The sequence below is a fragment of the Ursus americanus genome, chromosome 18 (genome assembly GCF_024610735.1).
Source record: "Ursus americanus isolate L20-20 chromosome 18, mUrsAme1.1.p, whole genome shotgun sequence".
Classification (NCBI taxonomy): Eukaryota; Metazoa; Chordata; class Mammalia; order Carnivora; family Ursidae; genus Ursus; species Ursus americanus.
This window is the reverse complement of record NC_142144.1, coordinates 18874468-18896003: the sequence shown is the minus strand read 5'-3', so window position 1 is coordinate 18896003 and position 21536 is coordinate 18874468. Positions and strand designations below refer to the sequence as shown.

The 21536-nt window shown below is 49.7% G+C and overlaps 2 protein-coding genes across 4 annotated transcripts in view; one reads left to right on the top strand and one right to left on the bottom strand.

The window, feature by feature from the left end:
• TMEM268 (transmembrane protein 268) overlaps positions 1 to 7102 on the top strand; it is a 28358-nt gene extending 21256 nt beyond the window's left edge. For all 3 annotated transcript variants that reach the window (XM_045791085.2, XM_087869429.1, XM_045791086.2), the window contains exon 9: positions 2854 to 7102. In XM_045791085.2, the coding sequence (XP_045647041.2) occupies positions 2854 to 3033 (180 nt within the window). In that variant the 3' untranslated portion in view covers positions 3034 to 7102. The remainder of the gene's footprint in view (positions 1 to 2853) is intronic.
• Positions 7103 to 18360: 11258 nt separating this feature from the next.
• Positions 18361 to 21309, bottom strand: TEX48 (testis expressed 48). Its single transcript, XM_045791170.2, has 3 exons — positions 21078 to 21309; positions 19710 to 19838; positions 18361 to 18605 (listed from the first exon to the last, which is right to left on the bottom strand). Exons 1-3 carry the CDS (start codon positions 21307 to 21309, stop codon positions 18502 to 18504), a joined length of 465 nt encoding a protein of 154 aa, XP_045647126.2. The 3' UTR covers positions 18361 to 18501.
• Positions 21310 to 21536: the final 227 nt, after the last annotated feature.

The window sequence follows — 21536 nt, the reverse complement described above, 5'->3', positions numbered from 1 at the left end:
CATTCTGTCATCTATCCATCCGTCTACTTAAACTGCGGTCGGATATATAAATCTTACATGCATTTCTGTTGAATTCCAGTGCCCCCAGCCCCAGAGCTCTGTCCCGTCCTGCCACCCAAGCTCTCTGTGGGGGGTGACTAAGTGCTGGTAGACCAGATATCTGATAATGTGCTTTTTCAGCTTGTGTCCTCCATGAGAACAGACTCACTGTCTGGGAGACATGCACCCAGGGGGTGACCTCAGGCGTTCTGTGATGTGAGGACACACCTGCATTTTCTTTTCAGCCAAACGATTTGGGGATTAAAGGCCCAAACCAGCCCAGATTTTCCCTTTTGCCTTGGTGGGGAGTAAGAGGGTCCGGCAAATGGGACTCATCAAAAGAGAAAATGATAAATATATTAATCTCTTCACTTGAATCCCACACTTTATTTTAATTTTAATTGTGTTTATTTAATTTATTTTATTTTTTAAAAGATTTTGTTTATTTATTTGGGAGAGAGACATCGAGCGCACAAGCAGCGGGAGGGGCAGAGGGAGAGGGAGAAGCAGGCTGCCCACTGAGCGGGGAGCCTGATGTGGGGGCTCGATCCCAGGATCCTGAGATCATGACCTGAGCCAAAGGCAGACGCTGACCTGACTGAGCCACCCAGGTGCCCCCACTGGCTTTTTTTTAAAGAACAGAAAAGATTGATAAGGTCGTGTACTTTATTATGGCATGCCCGGGTTTATGTGACCTGGCCTGTTAAATCTGATGGGTTTTTAAAAATTATTTTTTCAAACTCATTCAAACCGATGGTAATACAGTATCCTGTCATGAATATCAAGTGTGTGTGCAGATGTTTTTAAAGTATCTGTCCTCTATAACTTAGGGGAGATATATTCAGTGCCCGAGTCTCAGCATGGGCCAGACAGATGGTTATATTTCAATAGGAAACCAGCGCCTGTGTAAGACAGAGAAATAGTTACCCCCTCGTACCCTGGAACAGAGTTCTTATCATACATAAAATCCGTCGGCATACCCTCCTGGGTGTGGATTATTTTTCCTTCTTCCTGGTCGGGTGAAATAAGCTTCCAAGAGGTCAGCTGACCTGCCCCAGGTCACGGAGCAAGGGAGAATATAGCCTAGCCACAGGCGGAAGCCAGCCCTGCGAATTCTAAGTACAATTCTCTTGCCATAGTTCTTTGCTTCTTACACGCTTGATTTTAGAGTAGATTGGCCAGGAGACCAATCTGAGTTAGGGAGTAGGAGACTACTTGAGGTTTTCAGTATTTTTCTAGCACCAGGAGTGACTCCAAGAAAGCACCAACCCTCCAGAGCTAGGTGGAGTGTCTGCTTTCTAGAATAACGATAATGATGATGGTATCGGGGACACTGAGCGCGGGGTGGGGGGCTTCTATGGATTAGTTCCTTTAGTCCTCCCTCCAGCTAGACCAAGTAGGTGCTGTGATTTTCTCTCTTTTACTGTCGAAGAAAAGGGCGCAGCAAGGGGGAGTGACTTGTCAGGGGGTGTCATGGGGTGCCCAGCGGAAGTGCCCACTCCGCCCCTTGGATTTGGAAGCCTGTTCTCAATCGCTGACTCCCCTGACGTGAACAGCCTCATGTGGCCCGCACCTAACTGTATTACATTCACATGGACGCCGGGATTGTGAAAAAGGCTCAGTGCCACGCCGACGGGACCGAAGCCTTTCGTCTGGAATCCCAACTGCCAGTCCAACAAATGGAACTTTAGAGACCAAATGGGTTAATAAGAGCATGCATTAAATCCAGTTTTTTAAATTCTTTTTTTTTTTTACTGTTAAAAATTTTTTTTTCATTACGGTAAAATAGATATAATAGAAAATTTGCCACCGTGACCATTTCTAAATAAATGCACAATTCAGGGCCCTGAAGTGCATTTGCATTGTTTTGTGACCATCCACATCAGACATCCCCAGAACCTTTTCATTTTCCCAAACCAGAACTCCATACCCACGAAACACGATCCCCCTTTTCCTCTTCCCCCAGCCCCATTCTACTTTTCGTCTCTCTGAATTTACTACTACCTCCTTCATATAAGTAGATATATATACGATATTTGTCTTTCTTGTGAAAGATCTGCTTTTTAAAAGCAGACTCTTAACTACGGTAGGAGTACTTGTCTCGAGAAATCCAGCAGGTGCCTGGTATGACTTGAAGGATCCTACCATCATGGGGATGATCTGCTCACCCCACCCCTATTTACTAATGATTTTCTTCAAATGCATTACTTTGACCCCATGCACTTTATTTATTTATTTTTTAGAGATTTTATTTATTTATTTGACAGAGAGATAGTCAGCGAGAGAGGGAACACAAGCAGGGGGAGTGGGAGAGGAAGAAGCAGGCTCCCAGTGGAGGAGCCTGATGTGGGGCTCGATCCCAGCGATCCAGGATCACGCCCTGAGCCGAAGGCAGACGCTTAACAACTGAGCCACCCAGGCGCGCCCCCGCCCCATGCACTTTAAAGTCTCACAGTCATTTGAAGCTGGAAACAGTGCGCGTATGCGTGTGATTGGTTGGTATAAGTCAGTGGTCACTTCTCTGGTGCTTTGAGGCTCCGCAGCTTTTTTGTGGTTATTCTTATTGCTTCTGATTAGGTAGGTCACCCATCTTGGAGGTGGGGAAGCTGAGGCTGCAGGCACCCCACCGGGTGAGTAGCGGAGCTGGGGGTCCCGACCAGTCCAGGTGTCTCCCAAGAGCCCCAGGCGAGGAGCTGGCAGGGTTCTTCCCAGCGAGCCTCACTGCTGGTCCAAGGCTGTGAGGACTGCTTGGCTTTGCCCTCGTGCATTCGATGCTTCTCGGTGGCCCTCACTCTGCTCCCCTGCCTCTTCCAGGAGATGGCCCAGCAGCTGCTGGCAGTATTTGGCGGCTACTACATCCGGCTCCTGGTGACCTCGCAGCTCCCCCAGGCAGTGGGGACACGACACACAGACTCTGCGGGGATTCCCTGCCCCTGCCAGCTCATAGAAGCCCATATCCTGGGCACTGGGTGTTGCCCCTTCCTGGCCAGGTGACCTTGGGAGGAAGGCACCCGGCTTCCTGCAAGACTCGAGGTGAGACATCCGGAAGGCTAGGAGCCCCAGCCGGCTGAAGGCGAGCCCCAGGTGAGGAGAGAAGCATCTGGGAGCGCTCTGAAGAGTGTCAGTCACGTCAGCAGCAGGGGTATCGTGCTCACTCCAGGACTCTGCCCAGAAATGCCTGTTGACATCCCATGCTGACCCCTGGCCTTTTCAGAAGCTGCTGCTTGCCGAGGTGGTACTCTCAGTGTTGTTTAGAACCGGGGCATGGATGGAAGGCTGCACTCGTATGCCTTTCATGGTTTGGAGAGCCCAGGAAATGTGAAGAGGACCCTACTGGGCCAACCATGTGTCCAAAGCTTGGTCTCAGGTGATGCTTGCATCCTCAACTGCTTCATGTCAGATGGGGAAACTGAGCCTTGGAGAGGACTCTGCTCTCTGTAGCATTGCTATGGGCCTCTAGGAGTCCTAATCTGAGGGAAGGAAGTCAATTCTCAGAATGTTCTCCACTTTTAAGTTTCTCCTGCCCTACATTCTATGAAAACCCCCGTGTTGTTTGCTAGCACACAGACTTCCAGGGGACAGAAGAAAGAGACCAACAGCATGTCACTGACGATGGAACTCTTTGGAAAAGATCGGTTCTGTCTGCTCCGAGGATGTGTTTTGTTTAAAGGCATGCGTGCTTGTGGTTGTGGTTTCCTCGTTCAGGCCTAGGGCCACAGTCCTCTGTTTCCTGACACTAACACTGTCCTGGAATGAATCGATCTGTCACTCGTGGCGTTCCATGAAGAGCTCGGGGGCTTCTGGGTTCTCTGCTCCTGAGCAAGTTTGAAGACCAATTATTCCATAGGCCCAAATCCAGAAGACCTGCCCTGGCAGGCAGAGGCTTCCCCAGCCTCCAGGACCCAGCCCTCATCTGTAGTTTTAGCTTCATCTCCCACAAAACTTCTTGCTAAGTTGAAACTCTTTCCTGGACTAACATGTCTATTCCATTGCGTCCGTTGAACTCCTGTGCATGCTTCAAAGCCCAGCTTTACTTGCCCTCCTTCAGGAAGCCTTTCCACATAGAACATGCCCTGCTTCTCTGCCTCCTTTAAATTCTTAACGTAGCTGCTGCCTTTATTGAATTTTTATGTTATTCTGTTTTCCTGTGCACACGTGTGTTTTTTCAGCTAGACTAAACTCCTGAAGGCCAGAGATCTCACCATATAATTTTTGTGCATGGCCTGGACCTGCTAAGGAAAAACACATCCGGTGGATCGAGTGCTTTGTCATCTACGTAGTAACGTTTGCAGATTGCCCTCTCTATCAGTTGAATGCTGAGGTTGGCCCAGACCTGGGTTCTGGTCCTGACTGACATTTTCAGCTGCACAGCTTTTGGTCAGTCCTCAGTTTACTCCTCTATATTAATGGGTATATAGTAGACAGGTTGGATGATTCTTGATTGCTCTTCCAAAGCCAAAGTTCTGGCTTTTTCTGTTCCAGTCTAGCCCTTGGCCTATCTGTTACATTTGTATCTACGTGCAGAAGGTCCTCTAGCCTTGTGTGACCGAGGTGTCCCAGACCTATGGGCCTTTGGACAGAACACGGGTCTAGGGAGCGGGAGACCTGGCTTCTCATCCCAGATACGCTACTTTCTAGAAGCACGGCCGTTGGCTACGCCACTCACCCTGTCTGAGGGCCAGTTTACTCCTTTATAAGTGGCTCTGGTGAACATGAAAGGTAATCATGTGGGTGACTTGCCGTGTAAGAGACCAGTCTGACCATTTGCTTTCTCTGAGCCAGAGAAGAGAAATGGTGCACGTAGACCCACCCTTGGGAATGGGCACTTTACGACGTTTCTCTTTAGCCATTTCTCTGAGGGCAGCTCTGTGCAGTAGGAGTAACCCACGGAGGCAGTCGTGCCCTTCTCACCTGCCACAGGGGACATGCGGGCTGGGAACGGGGTCTGCAGAAGCCGGTCTTTATCATCCCCCCGTAAAACCCTGCTAAGTCTTGTAAGAGAATAAAAATGTGTCTGTTAAATGACAGAGCAGCTGTTCTTCCATTTCAGGGCTTACTTACAGACCCTCCTGGAGGTGTTCTTTCCTGCCTTTCCTCTCCAGAGTTTCTGCTGGTCTCACCTGGTGGGCGGAGCATTCAGGTGTGCCCCCACCTGCTTCCTCTGCGTCTGCCCCTTGGTTTCCTCATTTAGAAAATTCTGTGATCGCTGCCTTGCCTACCTCCCAGGGTTGTGTGAGGATCGGAATCCATAAATGGACACGCGCTTTGCTTGAAGGATGTGTGCCCAGGACAGGCACGGGGGCGGTGCGGGCCCTGCTGTGTCTTGACGTGGGAGTGGAGGGCGTGGCTCAGAGCGTGGATTCTAGACTGACTCAGATCCAGGTTCTGCGCCTTGGAGCAGCGTCCTTCCCATCCTCGGGTGTCACTCCTCACATGTGGAATGAGGATAAGAGTACCTCCTTGGCAGGTACTGTGAAGATTAAATGTAAAGTACTTGCAGCTTTGAGTTGCAAGCTTGAGTAAGAGCACAATAAATTGTTGGTATATATATGTATGTATATATATATATTAAATCTCTCACTATGTCTTGTATACCACAGATGCCCAGGATATATATTTATTGATGTAGTAGGTCATTAACAATTAATGTTTATTCGGTCTGCATCAGACCTCAGTTACTCCAGCACCGTGGGGTGTGTTTATGTGAATAAAGCTTCTAGTGCAATCTCTCTGAAATTCAGTACCGGGAGACAGTGTTGCAGCAAGCTGGTGACTTTGGGCCAAAAGCTCCCCCTCTCCATTCCTCCTGTGCCTCCACTTCCCCACCCATAGGGAGGGTATGAGAATAGGGGATTCACTGAGGTGTTGCTTGGGAAGTACAAGGTCTGGTCCATAGTATGGTCCAAAGTCAGGGCTCCATCCATGACCGCATTTCTCTGCAGCTGCTGCGTGCTGTTTGCTCCCGGTGTCTGTTAGTGCCGGCTTAGACCTGCGTTGTCACATCTGCATCCTTACCCATTCCGGGTTGTTTGTTCTACCAGTGACTGAGGGAGGAAAATCTCCAAGTATGATTGTAGATGTTCTGTTTTGCCTTTTACTTCTGACACATTTTTTTATTACGTTGTTTTAAAAAAAATTGAGATGTAATTCACATAGCATAAAGCTCACTGTTTTAAAGATTTATTTATTTATTCCAGAAGAGAGAGGGAGTGTGTGTGCATGTGAGTGAGGGGAGGGGCAGAGGGAAAGAATCCCAAGCAGACTCCATGCTGAGCGAGGAGCCCGGCGCAGGGCTTGAGCTCACGACCCTGAGATCACCACCTGAGCCCAAACCAAGAGTCTGACACTTAACCGACTGAGCCACCCAGGCAACCCCCAAAACTCACCATTTTGAAGTATACAGTCAGTGGTTTTCAGTATATTCACAGGATTTCATGACCATCACAGCTATTGAATTCTAGAACATTTTCACCACCTTCACCCCTCCCCCCCAAACCCCATACCCATTAGCAGTCACTACCTATCCCCCCTCTCCCCTATAATGGAATATAAATGGAATCATATAGTGTATGTCCTTTTGTGTCAGGTTTTTCTAGCAGTAACATAATATTTTCAAGATGCCTCTATGTCGTAGCGTGTATCATTATTCCTTATGATTAATTATTAATTCCTTATTATTCCTGAATAATATTCCATTACATGGATATATCCCATTTTGTTTATCCTTCTTCATTCAGCTGGGTTGTTTCTACTTTTTGGCTTCTGTGAATTGTGTGAACTTATCTTAGTTCACTTCTGACAATTTTCCTCTGTTGTCGCACGCAGACAAACTTAGAATTGTTAAAACTTCCCAATGGGTTGGCCCTTTCATCTTTATGAAATGTCCCTCCTTATCTCTATTAGATTATCGCCTTACAATCTACTCTGACACATTAGCTTTCTTTGGATTAGGGATTATACAGTATATATTTGTTCGTCTTTTTACTTTCAATTTATCTGTGTTTTTGTATTTAAGACTCCCCTCCTGTGGACATGTGGAATTAAAAAGAATCAGTTCTCTCTCTCTCTCTCTCTTTTTTTTTGTGAAGATTTTATTTATTTGAGAGAGCGAGCGAGAGAGCACAAGTGGGGGGGGTGGAGGAGCAGAGGGGGAGGGAGAAGCAGACGCCCCACCAAGCAGGGAGCCCGTTGTGGGGCTCGATCCCAGGACTCTGGGATCATGACCTGGGCTGAAGGCAGACACCCAACCGACTGAGTTACCCAGGCACCCCAATTCTCTGCTTTTTAACTGGAATATTCCTTAGGCTATGTTAGATACATTTGCATTCTGTCTCTATTTGCGGATACGTTAGATAGATTTGGGTTTGCATGTACCATCTTAGTTTCCCATTAGTTCTCCTTTTCTGTGTTCCCCCCCCCCTTTTTTTTTTTTTTGCCTTCTTTTGCATTGAGATTTTTTGTTTGCTTTTTGCAGTCTCTCCTCTGGTAGCATAGGAGGTATGCGTTCTTCACGTTTAGTGGTACCCTAGAGTAGGCGTGCATCCTTGACTTAAGTCCAAAACAGCACATCTACCGCCTTCTGGACAATCCAAAGACCTTCGAGCCCTTTCACCATCTGCCTGTTATACAGTTATCATGGGTTTTAATTCTCTCTCTCTCTTTTTAAAGATTTTATTTATTTATTTGACAGAGAGAGCAAGAGAGCCCAAGCAGGGGGAGCAGCAGAGGGTAGGGCTCCATCCCAGGACCCTGGGATCGTGACCTGACCCGAAGGCAGACGCTTAACCAACTGAGCCACGCAGGAGCCCCTCAATTCTCTATCTTAAACCACAATAGACACCATTATCCCTGCTTTATATATCCAGCACTCATTTAGATTCATCTCCATGTTTCCTTTTTTTTTCTTTTAAGATTTTATTTACTTATTCGACAGAGATAGAGACAGCCAGCGAGAGAAGGAACACAAGCAGGGGGAGTGGGAGAGGAAGAAGCAGGCTCATAGCGGAGGAGCCTGATGCGGGGCTCGATCCCATAACGCCGGGATCACGCCCTGAGCAGAAGGCAGACGCTCAACCGCTGTGCCACCCAGGCGCCCCCCATGTTTACTTTTTGTTACTCTGTTACCTTTGTCTTACTTTTTGTTTCTTCCTGCATTTCCGCACATTTATCCATGACGATTCTCCTTTTCCTGGAACTACCTTTGGAATTTTTCTTTAGTCCAGGAGAGCATTCAGTACATTTCGAACTACCTTTGGTATTTTCCTTCCCATACAGACCCTCGGGTGACAGGTGGAATTTTTGCCGAAAAGCCTCGGTTTTTTCTCGAATTTTGCAATCTATTTTTGGTGCGTCAAGAATTCTAGGGCACTACAGCTATTTTCTTTAAAACTTTGGGTCAAAGAAACCTCACAACCACACCAACTTTGGAAGATGGCCTTGGCTTTTCTTGTTTGTGTTTGCTGTTTGGGTCTGCTCTCTGCCGGGGGCTTTGGCAGGTGTGGTTCCTGAATCCAGGCGTGGCTTCCTTTCCGCTTCTCCTGCTTGGGCTCCTCGGCGCATCCGGAATCCCTGACACAGCTTCTACCCCCTTCTCCCTCATCTCCCTCTGAGGCTCTCATGCCTTGTGTCGAACACCCTTTCTCTGCATCTCGATGGCTCTTTGCGTTTCCCATGCTTTTTGGTTCTTGATAGAGTCTGAACGTTTGCTACTGATACGTTCTACTTCATTCCTCCTGCCCTCGTTTGTGTTACAATCGGTTGTTAATCCTTTCGATTGAGTTCTTCATTTCAGCTTGCCTGGGATCCAGTCCTAAAATGTTTAATTGAGTTTTTAATACAGGTTACAGTGTTCGGATGAAATTTACCCGTCTCATCGCCTGTTTTCTTCAATACGTTAAAGGGCATGTTTGCTGACTGCAGTTTCTGGTCCTGTTAGATGTATTTCTTTTGCTTTTCAGTCAGTTGGTCTTTCTTATCTTCCAGTGTTCTTGGTATCTTTTGATTGAATGTTAGGCTCTTTTCAAAAAGTGAACAATTGAAGAGATATACAAAACTCTAGATATTCCTTTAGAGTGGATTTACTTTTGCTTCTGAGAAAGGAGGGTTGGGATAGATTTGACTCTGGGCTTCAGTCCTAGTGAGGCCCGGTCTATTTCTGGATAGCTCTGACTTCCCCTTTCAGGGGTTTTAACCGAAAATCTGTTTTTGTTTTTGTTTTTGTTGTTGTTTTGAACTTTTTAAATCCCGGACTCTTCCTTCAGGGTGAATTCCTCCTTCAGGGTGAGCCCTCAGCTTCCAATTTTTGTTACCCCGTGCTGTGAGTCTGTTGAAAGTTCCCTCCAGTTTTTCAGCCTCTTAGACCCTGCTCAGGAATTGGCAGGTGCCTCGAGGCGGTCAGACCTCAATGTGCGTTTCATCCCTCTGCACTTCCTTTCTCTCCAGGATGTGGGTCCAAGTCCTCACTGCACTAGGAGCTTTCAGATGCATTCAAACAGATTTAAGAAAACCCCCCAAAAGCACAACAACAAAAACCCCCAAACTACAGCTTTTTAAACTGCTTAGCAGGAGGCTTGGTCTGATACAAACTAGTCTGCCTTAGTCAGAGGTCAAGTCCAATTGTGGCTTCTGTTATTATTTTTACTGTTATTATTTGAAAATCCTTCAAAGAAAGGATCACCCCGAGGCCAAGAACCCCTGACAAGTTCATAAGAAGTGAGCCTCTTCTCATCCCTCTGCGGAGAGGCTTCTAAATGGTCAGAGCAGGAAGTGACATTTCAGGAGCATCTTTTACGGGCAGAGCACCTGCTGCAGGAAGCGCTTATGGGAAGCGGTTCCAGCACATCAGGAGCATGGGGGCTCCCTGGGGAAGGAAAGTGGGCCCTTGGCATGGGAGGTAGGGAGGAAGGCATAGAATGAGAAGAATCTGGGTCGGAGTGGGGGGGTCCCGGGCGTGCAGTGTGACAGCTGGCAGCAGACGAGGACCGAGGATAAAGAGGCTCCGGGGGAGTGTATTTTCTCTCCACCTGACCGACGCTGCTGGGGAGGGGTCCCCTGAGTGGAAGAGGCACTTGAGCCTGTGAACTGATAACGCACACGCAATTAGCAAGCCCTCTTGCTTCCTTCCAGCCATTGTTCCTTTACCCTTTCCGGCTACATATTTCCAGCCTCCTTCTGGTGCTGGCCCCCTAGGCATCCCATAGGCTCCAGCAGCTTAACCTAGCCCAAGATGAAACGATCTGTGTGTTGTCAACTTGGCCCCAAGCCCACCCCCCTTCTCGGTTCTCCAAGTGGCAGAAGAAGTCAAGAACCTCCTTTCCCAGAATCTTCTTCTCTGTGTGGTTCTGAGTTAGGAACTGGCCGACTTTGCCTGAGAAAGCTATTGTAACGCGGGGCTCTCCTCTCCGTCCCGGGGCTGCTGTCATAGTTCAGACCCCGGACGCCTCTCCTGAGCTGTTTGTGTCAGTCCAGGTCCAATCAGAAGGCAAAAACTACATGGTCATTTGAATATGAGAAGTTTGATAGAAAGAATGATTAAGTGTAACAGGGAAGTTGAATAATGGGTTGGTAAGTAAGAAGTAAAGAGATGCCAAAGAATATAGAAGAACACATGGAAGGAGCAGACACCACCCCTCGGGTGGAGATAGAACCCCCAAGGACGATCCCTCCACACCCCATCCCCAGCTGAAATCTGGACCTTGTTGGGATGGACATAGCTGTGGCTTATTGGGTGCAGAGAAATCTCTGAGCTGCCGTGTTGATAGAATGTTCTAGAAATCTGCACTTTAAGGTGCCAGGGAAAGCTATCACAGAGAGATGGAGGTACTTCCCAGTTTGTTGATGGGCACTGGGAGAAGCCGTTGGCCTGCCAAGTACTACCTACCACCATGCAGGATCTGGGTGCTGGAAAGTTGTCTACACTGCAGGAGCCTGATGTTGGAGAAGCTTCTGCACAGCGGGAACTGGGTGCTCGGGAAGCCACGTGCACTACCAAAACCAGATGATTGGAGGAACTGCATGGGCTGCAGGGGCCTGCTAAGATGAGTGCACCAGAACCAGGAGGGAAAGCCCTTCTTCCCCCCGTGTCTCCAGCGCCTCCTACTGACAAAGCTTAACATTGCACCAGTTGCCAAAGGAAAAAGATTTCCAGGGCCCAGCTCCCTGTTTGAAGGGCAGGCAATAAATTGTCCATTTGGGAGCCAAGAGCAATAACCGGATGTCCCTCTCCCATCATTGTGAAGGGCAGCATAACTGGTTGGTTATAGGGTGTCAACTCCAGAATCAGGCTTCCTGGGTTCAAGGTTTAGCTCAGCCACTGCTTTTAGTGTAAGCTTCAGAGACTTCTAGAAGCTCTCTGTGTCTTGGTTTCCCACTCTAAAACCAGTGCCGTAATTGTCAAACTTTGTTGGGTCATGCTACGTGAGTGGATATTTATAAAGCACTTAGAAGAATCAGCGACATACCAGAATTTACACCCTCCTTCAAATTCCACATCCTTCAAATCGCAGCCAGGATGGGCTTTCCGTTGCAGGTGTGAGTTTTATTCGACAGTGCTATGGCATAAGACATCCTTTTTCTTTCTTCCTCTCTTTTCTGTGGTAAGGGGCGGCACAGGGAGAGCTAGTAGGAGAAGTTGCCTTCTTAACAACTCTCTGGGTTCATATTGCAAAAATCAGAAGCAGGACGATGTCATTCTGTTGCCTGAAACTCATCTGTGGTGCCCCCATCACCTTCAGGGTATGGTCCAACCTCCTTCCCAGGATCTGGAGCTTTTCACAATCCTCTGCCCCGCTCACCTCTCACCACACCCTGGCTCACAATTTCACTTTAGTCATATCAAACGTGGAAGTTCACTACCCTCGCCCCCCCACCACATTGTGCCTCTGTTTTCCAACTTCGTTGCTTTTTTTTTTTTTTAAAGATTTTATTTATTTATTTGACAGAGAAAGAGACAGCCAGCGAGAGAGGGAACACAAGCAGGGGGAGTGGGAGAGGAAGAAGCAGGCTCACAGTGGAGGAGCCTGATGTGGGGCTCGGTCCCATAATGCCGGGATCATGCCCTGAGCCGAAGGCAGACGCTTAACCGCTGTGCCACCCAGGCGCCCCAACCAACTTCGTTGCTTTTGCTTCCCCTCCTGGAATACCATACCCCCTCCTGTCTGCTTGCTGACTTCCCTTTCAACGCTCAGAAAACTCAAGCAACCATCTCTTCCAGGAAGCCTTCCCCAAGCCCCCATGTTGGTTGCCACGTGTGTCCCGTTCTTTTGCACCCCCACATTGTCCTATTATGTTGAGCTGATACGCCTCCGTGCCTGGTTCGCGGGCTAAAGCTGGAGCCACGTGGGGTCTCCGGCGTATGACTCATGTTTCCGCAAACATCCCTGTCCCTCTCCACCGGTGGTGTGTTGCATCAGTGTAGGGCTCCTGGTCGGTCGCAGAGTCGTGCACACCCGCCCCACTGTTCACTGCAGCCCTGAGCACCAAGTGGTGTCCCACAGCAGATGAGGATTGTGCCCTCAAGCTCTAGCCATTTATGACAGCATCCCTTTAGAGCCACCTGTCACACTCGCCAGCCTCTCCTAAGCGCATCCTCCTTAGGTTGGTTAGGAGTGACTGAGAACACCTGAGAATGATTAAACCGCATTTCTTTACGAGAGATGCCAGGTTCTAATGGCTCCACATTCAAAGGAATCTCAGAAGCAGGGCGGGAGCGGGGAAGGGAAAGGAGGAAGGACACAGTCCTGTGATGCAACCAGAGACTTTAATTGGACGCAGCTCCTCCCGCGGCATGGCTGCAGTGACTCTTACTGGTGGCACAGGGGTGGCTCAGACGTCTTCTCCTCCTCCAGGGGAGTTTCTGAATCCGCCTTCATAGCTCCTGCTCACAGCGCTCTTCCTCCCGGGGGAGCCGCTCAGCAGCCGCACAGCATGGAGGCTGCTGACTAGAATGCTCAGGGTCTCCCAAGAGTGCATGCTTTCAGCATCCGGTTGTTGGCGGGGTGCTGTGCGCATCTCTTTTGGAAACCATTCTTGCGAGAATCTGCATTCAGATCTGAAAGAGTGAAGGACAATGTTGATCCTCGAAAAAGGCTTTGAATTATATGGGAATAAACAGTCTCGGTCACATCCCAACTGGGGACTGCTCATGTTATTGATGGCTTTAAAAAAAAAAGTTTAGAAAGATGCCCCAAACCGGGTTAAGCGAGTGAGATTTTGTAGTTTACTTGTTACATCAGCGTAACCTTGCTAGTCCTGAACAAAACGCATTTATAGTCAGCGTCTGCTGAATGCCTTCTCCACGCGGGGCCATATTCTAGGCACGTCTATAGGTTGCCTCATGTTGTCCTCCCTACGACCTGAAAGGTAGGTAATGTACTATCATTATCCCCCAGTTTGTAAAAAAGGATGTGGAAGCTCAGAGAGAGAGGTTCAGTGACATGCTCAAGTTCGGGAAGTGGCTGAGGCAGAATTTAGGATGTAGGACCAATACCAGTGATCTTAACTAATATCTCATATCGAATAAATAATCATTAGGCTACACTGTTACGGGCTTGAGCGACTCGTCCCACACCCCCAAAAGAGGGAAAGAAATCTGATGTGTCCCAGCTGGGGGTGGCTGGGGATCCCAGAGCCCGGAGAGGGAATTCCGGCGTTCTTGCCAGCTACCTACTGAAGGACCGTGGCGCATACTGCTGGGATATCCTTGGATTACGTGAGACAACAGTAGTAGAGGACGCCTCGCCAGCCTGGCAGCAACAACAGAAGATCTTTGACGCCATGTCTTGGTGGGCCGTGGGAAGAGGAAAGGGCATTGGGGCGTCTGGCTCTGCAGCCCCAATCCCAGAAGCCCATTGTTATTTAAGCGCTGGGTCATACAGGGCCAGCCTCTCCCAAGCTATCATGCCCCTTCCCCTCCCAAACCTCCTGTAGCTCCCTGTGGCCAGCACGTCCAGACTGGCCTACATGAGCCTACTTCTGACCAGGGCTTCCTCTTCTGTCCACAGTTGTCTTACCCATGGAAAGGACTTGGAAGCCTCTGCTCTGCCAGTCTTTACCTGTGGGGTGCCTTGCTGAGCCAGCAGATCAGCTGATAACTCAGCTCAACCTTGTTGGTTCAAGTCCTGGCTCTGCCACTAACTTGCTGTATGGCTTTGGACTTATCCATGTCTGTCTCTGGGCCTAGGCTCCCATCTAACAGGCAGTGGTTGGGCTGCACCATTTTTCCAAGGATACTTCCAAGCTCTGATGACCCAAGGTTGTACATCCTTGTCTTATTCCCAAACTTCTTTCTCTTTTCTAGTCCTCTGGCCCTCTCCTGCTCTCATTGCCCTTTCCCTGGGGCCAAAACCCCACGCTGGGGAATTTCCATCATGGCGGCTCTCTTCACTCCCTGCACATTGGGTTCACTGCAGGGCATCCCCCTTGGGCACTGGCTTCCCACCTCTCCCAGCCACCACCATGTCTCACCGGGTCATTGGAATGGCCTCCGAACTGGTCTCCGTGCTCCCTCCACCCTGGTCTTTGTTACTGTCAACTCAGCAGAATCCTCTTAGCATGTAAGTCACGTCATGTCATACCTCTGCTCAGAGTCTCCCCGTGCCATATCACGTAGAATCAGAGCTGAAGTCCTTCCCTGGGCCTCCCTTGAAAAAATCCATAATCTCAGCACTACCTTCACCCACCCCTCCCTTGCTGTCTCCTTCCACCCTCCCCTTCTCTCTGTTCCAACTGCACCTTCGGCCTGGGATGTTCTTCCCTGGAGATCCATGAACTCATCCCTCCCCTCCTCCAAGGCTTGGCCTAAAGGTCACCTTTTCTTGTGAGACCTTCTCCCCCTATTTAAGCCTGTCTCCCCTATTTAATTCTCCCTATTTATTCCCCTATTCCCCCTAAAGAATCTATTTCTTTCCCTCCCATGTCCCCTATACTGGTATGAAGTCCCAGTGTTCATTTTGTGTCTGGAGTCAGAGGAGGGGATCCTCCTCTCCTCCTGGCCCCTGCCTCCCCTTCCTTCCACATTCTGTCATTCATCAAGGCATTGTGATTCTACCTCAAATATCTCCTGCACTGCCTGCCACCCTCCAGCCTCTGCCCTTGCTGGGACCCCCATGACCACAGCTTCCCCGCTGGCCCCTGGCTCACCTGCAAGCCTATCTGCCTCCACTGCCAATCCCATCATCATCCTCTGCCTCGAGCCCTCCCTGTTCTACCACTTGGAACTACTTGGTGGTCTGGCCCTGCCATCTCTGCCAGCCTCATTCCCTCCCAGCCTCGCCCCTTGCTCTCAGTGTGTCACCACTGTGCCTTTGCACATGCCGTTCCCCCACCTCCATGTTCTCACTCCCTCACCCCTCCCACTGGAGACTCAGTCCAGGAGCTGCTCCCTCCTGGAAGCCTTCTCTTCCACCTGGGAGGAATTGGGGGCCTCTCTTGTGCTCCCACAGACCGCCGGGCTTCCCTGGGTCATGGCCATTGCCTGTCTTTGCATAACACCATAGCAGGTGCTCAATAAATATTGGTTGAATGGATGCTATTTTCCCTGCCTGCTTAGTTGTGAGAGTCTCGACTCCAATCCGTGATTCTAAAAATTTGTTCCGTGTATATTTATTGAGGACTGCTGGTGCCAGGCACTAGGTGAGGGGTATGGCAGCGAACATGAGTGACAGATTCCCCCTCTCAAAGAGGAGGGATGTGTCCAATTCACCTTTCGACCCCAGCGCTGGGCACAGGGCTTTGCACGGCGTTAGGTGCCCTCTCAGTGTGGCCTGAGAAACACTCGAGCCCCCCTGACTGTTGGACAATATACACACTATTATCCTTGCTCTCCCTTCCGCTGACAGACGTCTTACTCCCTGCTCATAGGAGTGGATAGAAGCATCCTGGTTTTGTACCTACCTCATTGTCTCCGGTGACTTCAGTCTTGGAGTTAACAGGGCGAGAGAAACAGCCAGAACGTCCAGGACACCGACCTTCATTGAGCTTCTTGGGCAGGTCTTTTGACATCTCTGAGCTCATTTAACTTTTCCGATGGTGGAATGGAACCCCATGAACGTGCCTCTCAGGTCTCGCAGCCAAGAGGAGCTGCTGGGATTTTAACATAGTTTTGTCTGGTCCCCGAGCCTGTGCTGTCCAGGGCCTCACCTTGGCACTTCCAGGAGCGGAGAGATGTTCAGAAACATCTTCTTCTCTCTGGAAAGTTGAGAGCAGGTGGCTTTTAAACGGAAGGCTCCCCTGAAGCTTGGAAGAGCGGTGTAGCAGTCAAGAGTGTACCTTTCATTACTGCCATAACTTGGGATGTAATCCTTGCTGTACCTTGCTGTGTCTTTTAGAGCAATTTAACCTCCCTGAACTTCAGCTTTCCTATCTGCAAAATGGGGATGGTAAAACCTACCCCAGAATGTTGTATGAGGATTGGGTGGTGTAAAGATGTGAAGTGCTTAGGCCAGTGTCTGGCATGTGGTAAGTGTTTAATAACCGGGGGGGGGGGGGGAGTTGGGGGTTTGGAGGATGATGCAGGACAGACGCTGGCTGGGGCGGGGTGGGTGCCAGGTTTGTTGCACTACCACTGCCCGCCTCTAGATGGAGACAGGAGCCAAAGAAAAGGGCCCTTGGGTTCTGCCCAGTGGGCTGTGAGGCTCAGGTCTTCAGTGACCCACAGCACTTGGGCCAGACCAAGGAAGACCCAACGAGGTCCAACAGGAAGACTTGTGGAGCTGGAGGAGCCCCTAGGCCTCATCCAACACAGGTCGGGAGACTGGGGCCCAGAGACAGAAACGGTGGGGTCAAGGCAATTTAGGGGCGGTGTCTGCTTCCTATGGCAAAGGTGTCCAGGAGTGATGGACACATTGTCCCCTTAAGTACAGAAAAAAATACCCCCTCCTGCTCTCAGGTCTAACCTCTGAGGCTCACTCACCCACAGCTGGCAGAGCAGAGAGGAGGCTGTGATGTCACAGAGCCAGGGAACCAGGGAATGTTGCGGGCAGAGCGGTTTGCCTGGAGCACAATGTCGGGGAGGAGGGAGGGAGGACCGTGGGTCCTCTCTCTTCCTCTGTCCATGATGCCATGGTCTCCACCATGCCCATCAGATCAGCTCGGTGGTTCTGCCTCATGTAACTCTTACCCTTTTTAGAATAATATGCCAGCTGGCATGTTCTTCTCAGGGGGGTTCTAGACACTTAAACTCATGAAAGTTTGATGAGCAATGGGATATTCACAAAGTCCCTCCCCAAATGACTCATTCATTCCAAAGGGGAAAGATAGTAATTTGCAGTGGAGAAACCCGGCAGCAAAAGCACCTTGAAGTGATCTATAATGTTGCCAATGGCAGGACCTACCTCCACCACGTGTCCCTGACCTGATACACTGGGGAGGATACGGTGTCACGTCTGTGGTCTTCCTGCCGAACATGCAAAACTGGCATCTTAAGGTAAACACAAATTGAGGGACGCCTTATAAGACAATCATGCCTGTATGCTTCAGAAATGTGAAACTCATGGAGGACGGAATTGCTCCAGATTAGAAAACCCTGAGGGGACATGCCATGGAACTCATGATGCTGGAATTCGATCCGGCACCAGGCATCAAAGCAGCTGGAAGACATTTGGGGGCAATTGATGAGGATAGTATATCCGTGTTGAATTTCGTGTTTTCGAGAACTGTGCTGAAGTTATGTAAGAGAATATCGTTGCTCCTAGGAAATGCGCATTGAAGTATTCAGGGGTAATGGGAGCTGATGTGCACCATTCAGGCTCAAGTGGTTCAGAAAAATAACAGGAAGAGAGAAAAGACAGGGTAGAACATGGCGGGGAGATGGGAACAATTGTGGAATCTGGGTAAAGGGCAAATAGGGGTTCTTTGTCGGATCGCAACTCTTCACTAAGTTCAAGATGACTTGAAAACAGGGACGCCTGGTGGCTCAGTGGGTTAAGTGTCTGCCTTCAGCTCAGGTCATGATCCCTGGATTCTGGGATCGAGTCCCCTGTCGAACCCCCCCATCGGGCTCCCTGCTCAGTGGGGAGTCTGCTTCTCCCTCTGCCCCTCTGCTCCTGCTATCTCTCCCTCTCTCAAATAAATAAATAAAATCTTTAAAAATATATGATTTCAAAACGAACAAGTCTATCCAGAAGGCTTGAAATTTTTGTTTTAAGTTAGTTAGACGTGACAATGTATTTAAAACCAGTAAGGCGTTTGGAAGAGCTGCTTCCTGGTGAGGAGGAGGGGGAAGAGGAGACACGGTCCTGTGATTTCACCAAGGGCTTTAATTGGAGGCAGCTCCCCCGACAGTGCTTTTTCAGGAGCTGAAGGGATTCTTGCTGGTGGCACAGAGGTGGCTCAGACGTCTTCTCTTCCTCCGGGGGAATTTATGAATCTGTCTTCATGGCCCCTGCTCCCTGCCCCCCTCCTCCCGGAGCCCCTCCAGCAGCGTGCAGCCCTGGAGGCCTGCCTGGGAGCTGTGGACTAGAATGCTCAGGGTCTCCCAATGTGGCATGGCTGGAATGGCCAGTGGTCCTGAGAGTAGCGGTTTAGGTTTCTCTTGTAAAAACCTCTTGGGCAAACACGTGTATTCCGTCCTAAAGGAAGAAAGGAAGAAATTATGATGCTGGGTGGAACCTCTGCATCGGGCTTGGATGGACCACCCTGGTCACCTCTACCCCTGATCACGATCAGATTCTGGAATGCCGGGTGAACCATGCGGACCCCAGACCAGGACTCGGAAGTCCTCTGTGACAGGGACATGCCAATAGGTTCCGTGTTTGTACTTCATCAGTGCGTTCAGAGCTGAGCAGGTGACTGGCAAAGAGCAGTGGCCTGGAAAGTGAGAGAAATGGGCCCATCCTGGTTCTAACCCTAACCTTCCTTCCCGGTGCACCTTGGAAAGCCCCTTCCCCCGGGGGGCCTCAGTCTTCTCTGTACAATGGGAGGTGGGTAATTAAACTGTGTTCCACGGAGCCCTGTGGGGCTTGGGAGGCAGGAGGGAGGGAGGGAGGGGCGGAGCTTGTGGGGCTCCCAGGCCCTACCCTCTTTTCACGTCCAGCAGGACCCCTCTGGTCTTTTACTGCAATTGGGCTTTGTGTGAGGTTCTGTCTGCAAGGAGGGTGTAGCTGTTTTGAGAATTCTGAGATGTCTGGGCTGGGCTGGTCCTTAGCGCCCAGCAGCCGGCCCCCCGGGGTGCTCGTGAGCTAAGCCAGGTCACCCAGGCTTGGTCGGTGCGCAGCCCTGTGGTGGCATTTCTTCTTCCTGGACCCGGCTCCTGTCCTTCCTCCATGCCCCTGAGGTGTTTTGCCCCCAGCTGAACTCGACTCTAGTCCACAGGCATGTTGTGGCATTGTTTACTTGCCATGCACCTGGCTGGATTTAGGGGAACACAGCTGTCCTCCTGGGACTTACCCTCTGGTGGCCAGAGCAGGCATGAGCTTAGAAGAGAAGCCGGATGTGTGTTCCTTCCTCCCAGACCTGCCACTCCTCACGTATTTCCTAGCTCGGGAGGTCAGGCAGGCAGGTCTCAGGCTCCTGGAATCGCTCCCGCGTGTTCTAGAATAGGACTGTAGCTTCCTGGTGGGAGTGGTCCCGTCTCTCCTGTCACCCCACTTGGCTTAGCTCAGATATCAGTGGGATTTCATCATCTGGACCATGGGGGTTCCTGGTCAGTGTTAGGACCCCAGTTCGGGACTCACCCTCGTACTCATTGTTGCTGGTGGAGGAGGCTCTCTTTTCTGGTTGGATCAGAGGTTGTCCCAGAGGCAAGCGGGAGGCTTTGCTAGCATCTTTGGAATTCTTGCTGGCCAGCTCTTTCTTCTGCAAGCCTGGTGGTGATAATTCCACACCATCAGGTGGGGAGGCTCAGGAGAGGGGACGGAGGCGAAGGTGTGTTGCACGCAGGCCAGTGGTGGTTATTAGGGGGTGGGGACCCCCTGGGTCTCCCTCCTCCAGTCTTCTGAGCATTTCCCCTCATATGCACGTGCTGGGTTCAAACTACATATATTCTTTCCAAACATAAAGTTTACCCTTTCGTCTGTTTATAAATATGAGTGCATATCCATTACGGAAAAGCTGCAAAATAGTGAAGAGTATGAAGTAGGACTAGAAAGCCCCAAACACCCATCCCTTCAGATGTGATCACAGTTCCCATCTTTTCTTACGCATATTTTTTCACAGCCCATTATATCCTGTGTGTCACGTAGGCATTCTATTTTTTTCGTAGATGATACATCAGAAACATTTTTCTCCGGTCACTAAGTTTTAAGAAGTAATGGTTGTATGATATTCTGTTTTGCAGGTAATTCGAGAGTCATTTAACCAATATTCTTTTTTTTTGGGTGTTTAGATTGTTTTCACTGCATAAATACCGTAATGGTGAACACGGTTGTATATAAGACTTTGTTTTTATATAGACTTCTAAGTTCTTGAAAGTATAACAGCAGACTGGGCTGTGTCCTGTAATGAACAGCTCTGTCCTTTCCTAGATGCCCGGCTGCAGCAAGTCACTCCCCTCCCATGCCTGTTTTCAGAGCCACAACAGGACGCATCCATTTTGGGTAATCATGTCCCCTTCTTAGAGCCGTTGTAGGGATCAAATAATATCACTGTTCGCCTGCATCCGCTCTAAAACAGTGGGGGACTTACCTGATCACAGCTGGGTCCCTAATGCCTAGACAGGGCCTTGCATGTAATAGGGGCTCAGTCACTATCATGGTTATTATCTTGGAAAAAGGGATTGACATTTTGAAGGTTCTGGGTTTTTATTGTGAAATTATTTACAGGGGAAGTATTTGAAAGACCCCCACGATGGATTTCTGGCAAAATCTGCCATGAGAATTTTTCTCCTGCTGTTGAACTGCTCCGTCTCCTCATAGGACTGTGCCAGCCACCTCACTGGTCTCCCTGCCTATCGTTTATCGGTTTGGGTTTGGAGGCTCCCAGCTGATTTTAGGTTGGAATTATCACTCAAAAGCTGAAGGAAATGGGAGGCTATCTCAGCAGAGGGGGGATGAACACAACGAGGTCTAGAGAGGCCAGGCGGGGCGTGCTTGTCTGCTACCTACTGCAGGTCCATGGCTGATGCTCTCGGGTGTGACTGGGGACCTTGGAGTCATCTGCGGCATGGGGTCCCTCACAGTCTCTGCAGCATAAACAGAAGACCTTCGAGGCCAGGTTCTGGTGGGCTGCTGTAGGAGGTAAAGGAATGGGGGCCACTGGACATTCACCGTGATGGGGGTCATACTGGGTCAGCCTCTCCCAAGATAGAATAGCCTTCCCCGCTCCCAAATCTTGCATAGCTCCCCATGGCCAGCAGACCCAGGCCCTTCTGTCTAGGTTGCCCTCTCTTAAAACTATTTTTCCCATTCTACACAGAATTTTCTTACCCATGGAGAGGAGTCGAAGCCTTTACTCTGCCAGCTTTGCCTGTCGGGGTGCCTTGTTGAATCCGATGATCTTGAATTTGAACCCAGTTCCCTGAGCAGGACTGTTTGCTAAATAAACATAAGACTGTGGATGAAAAA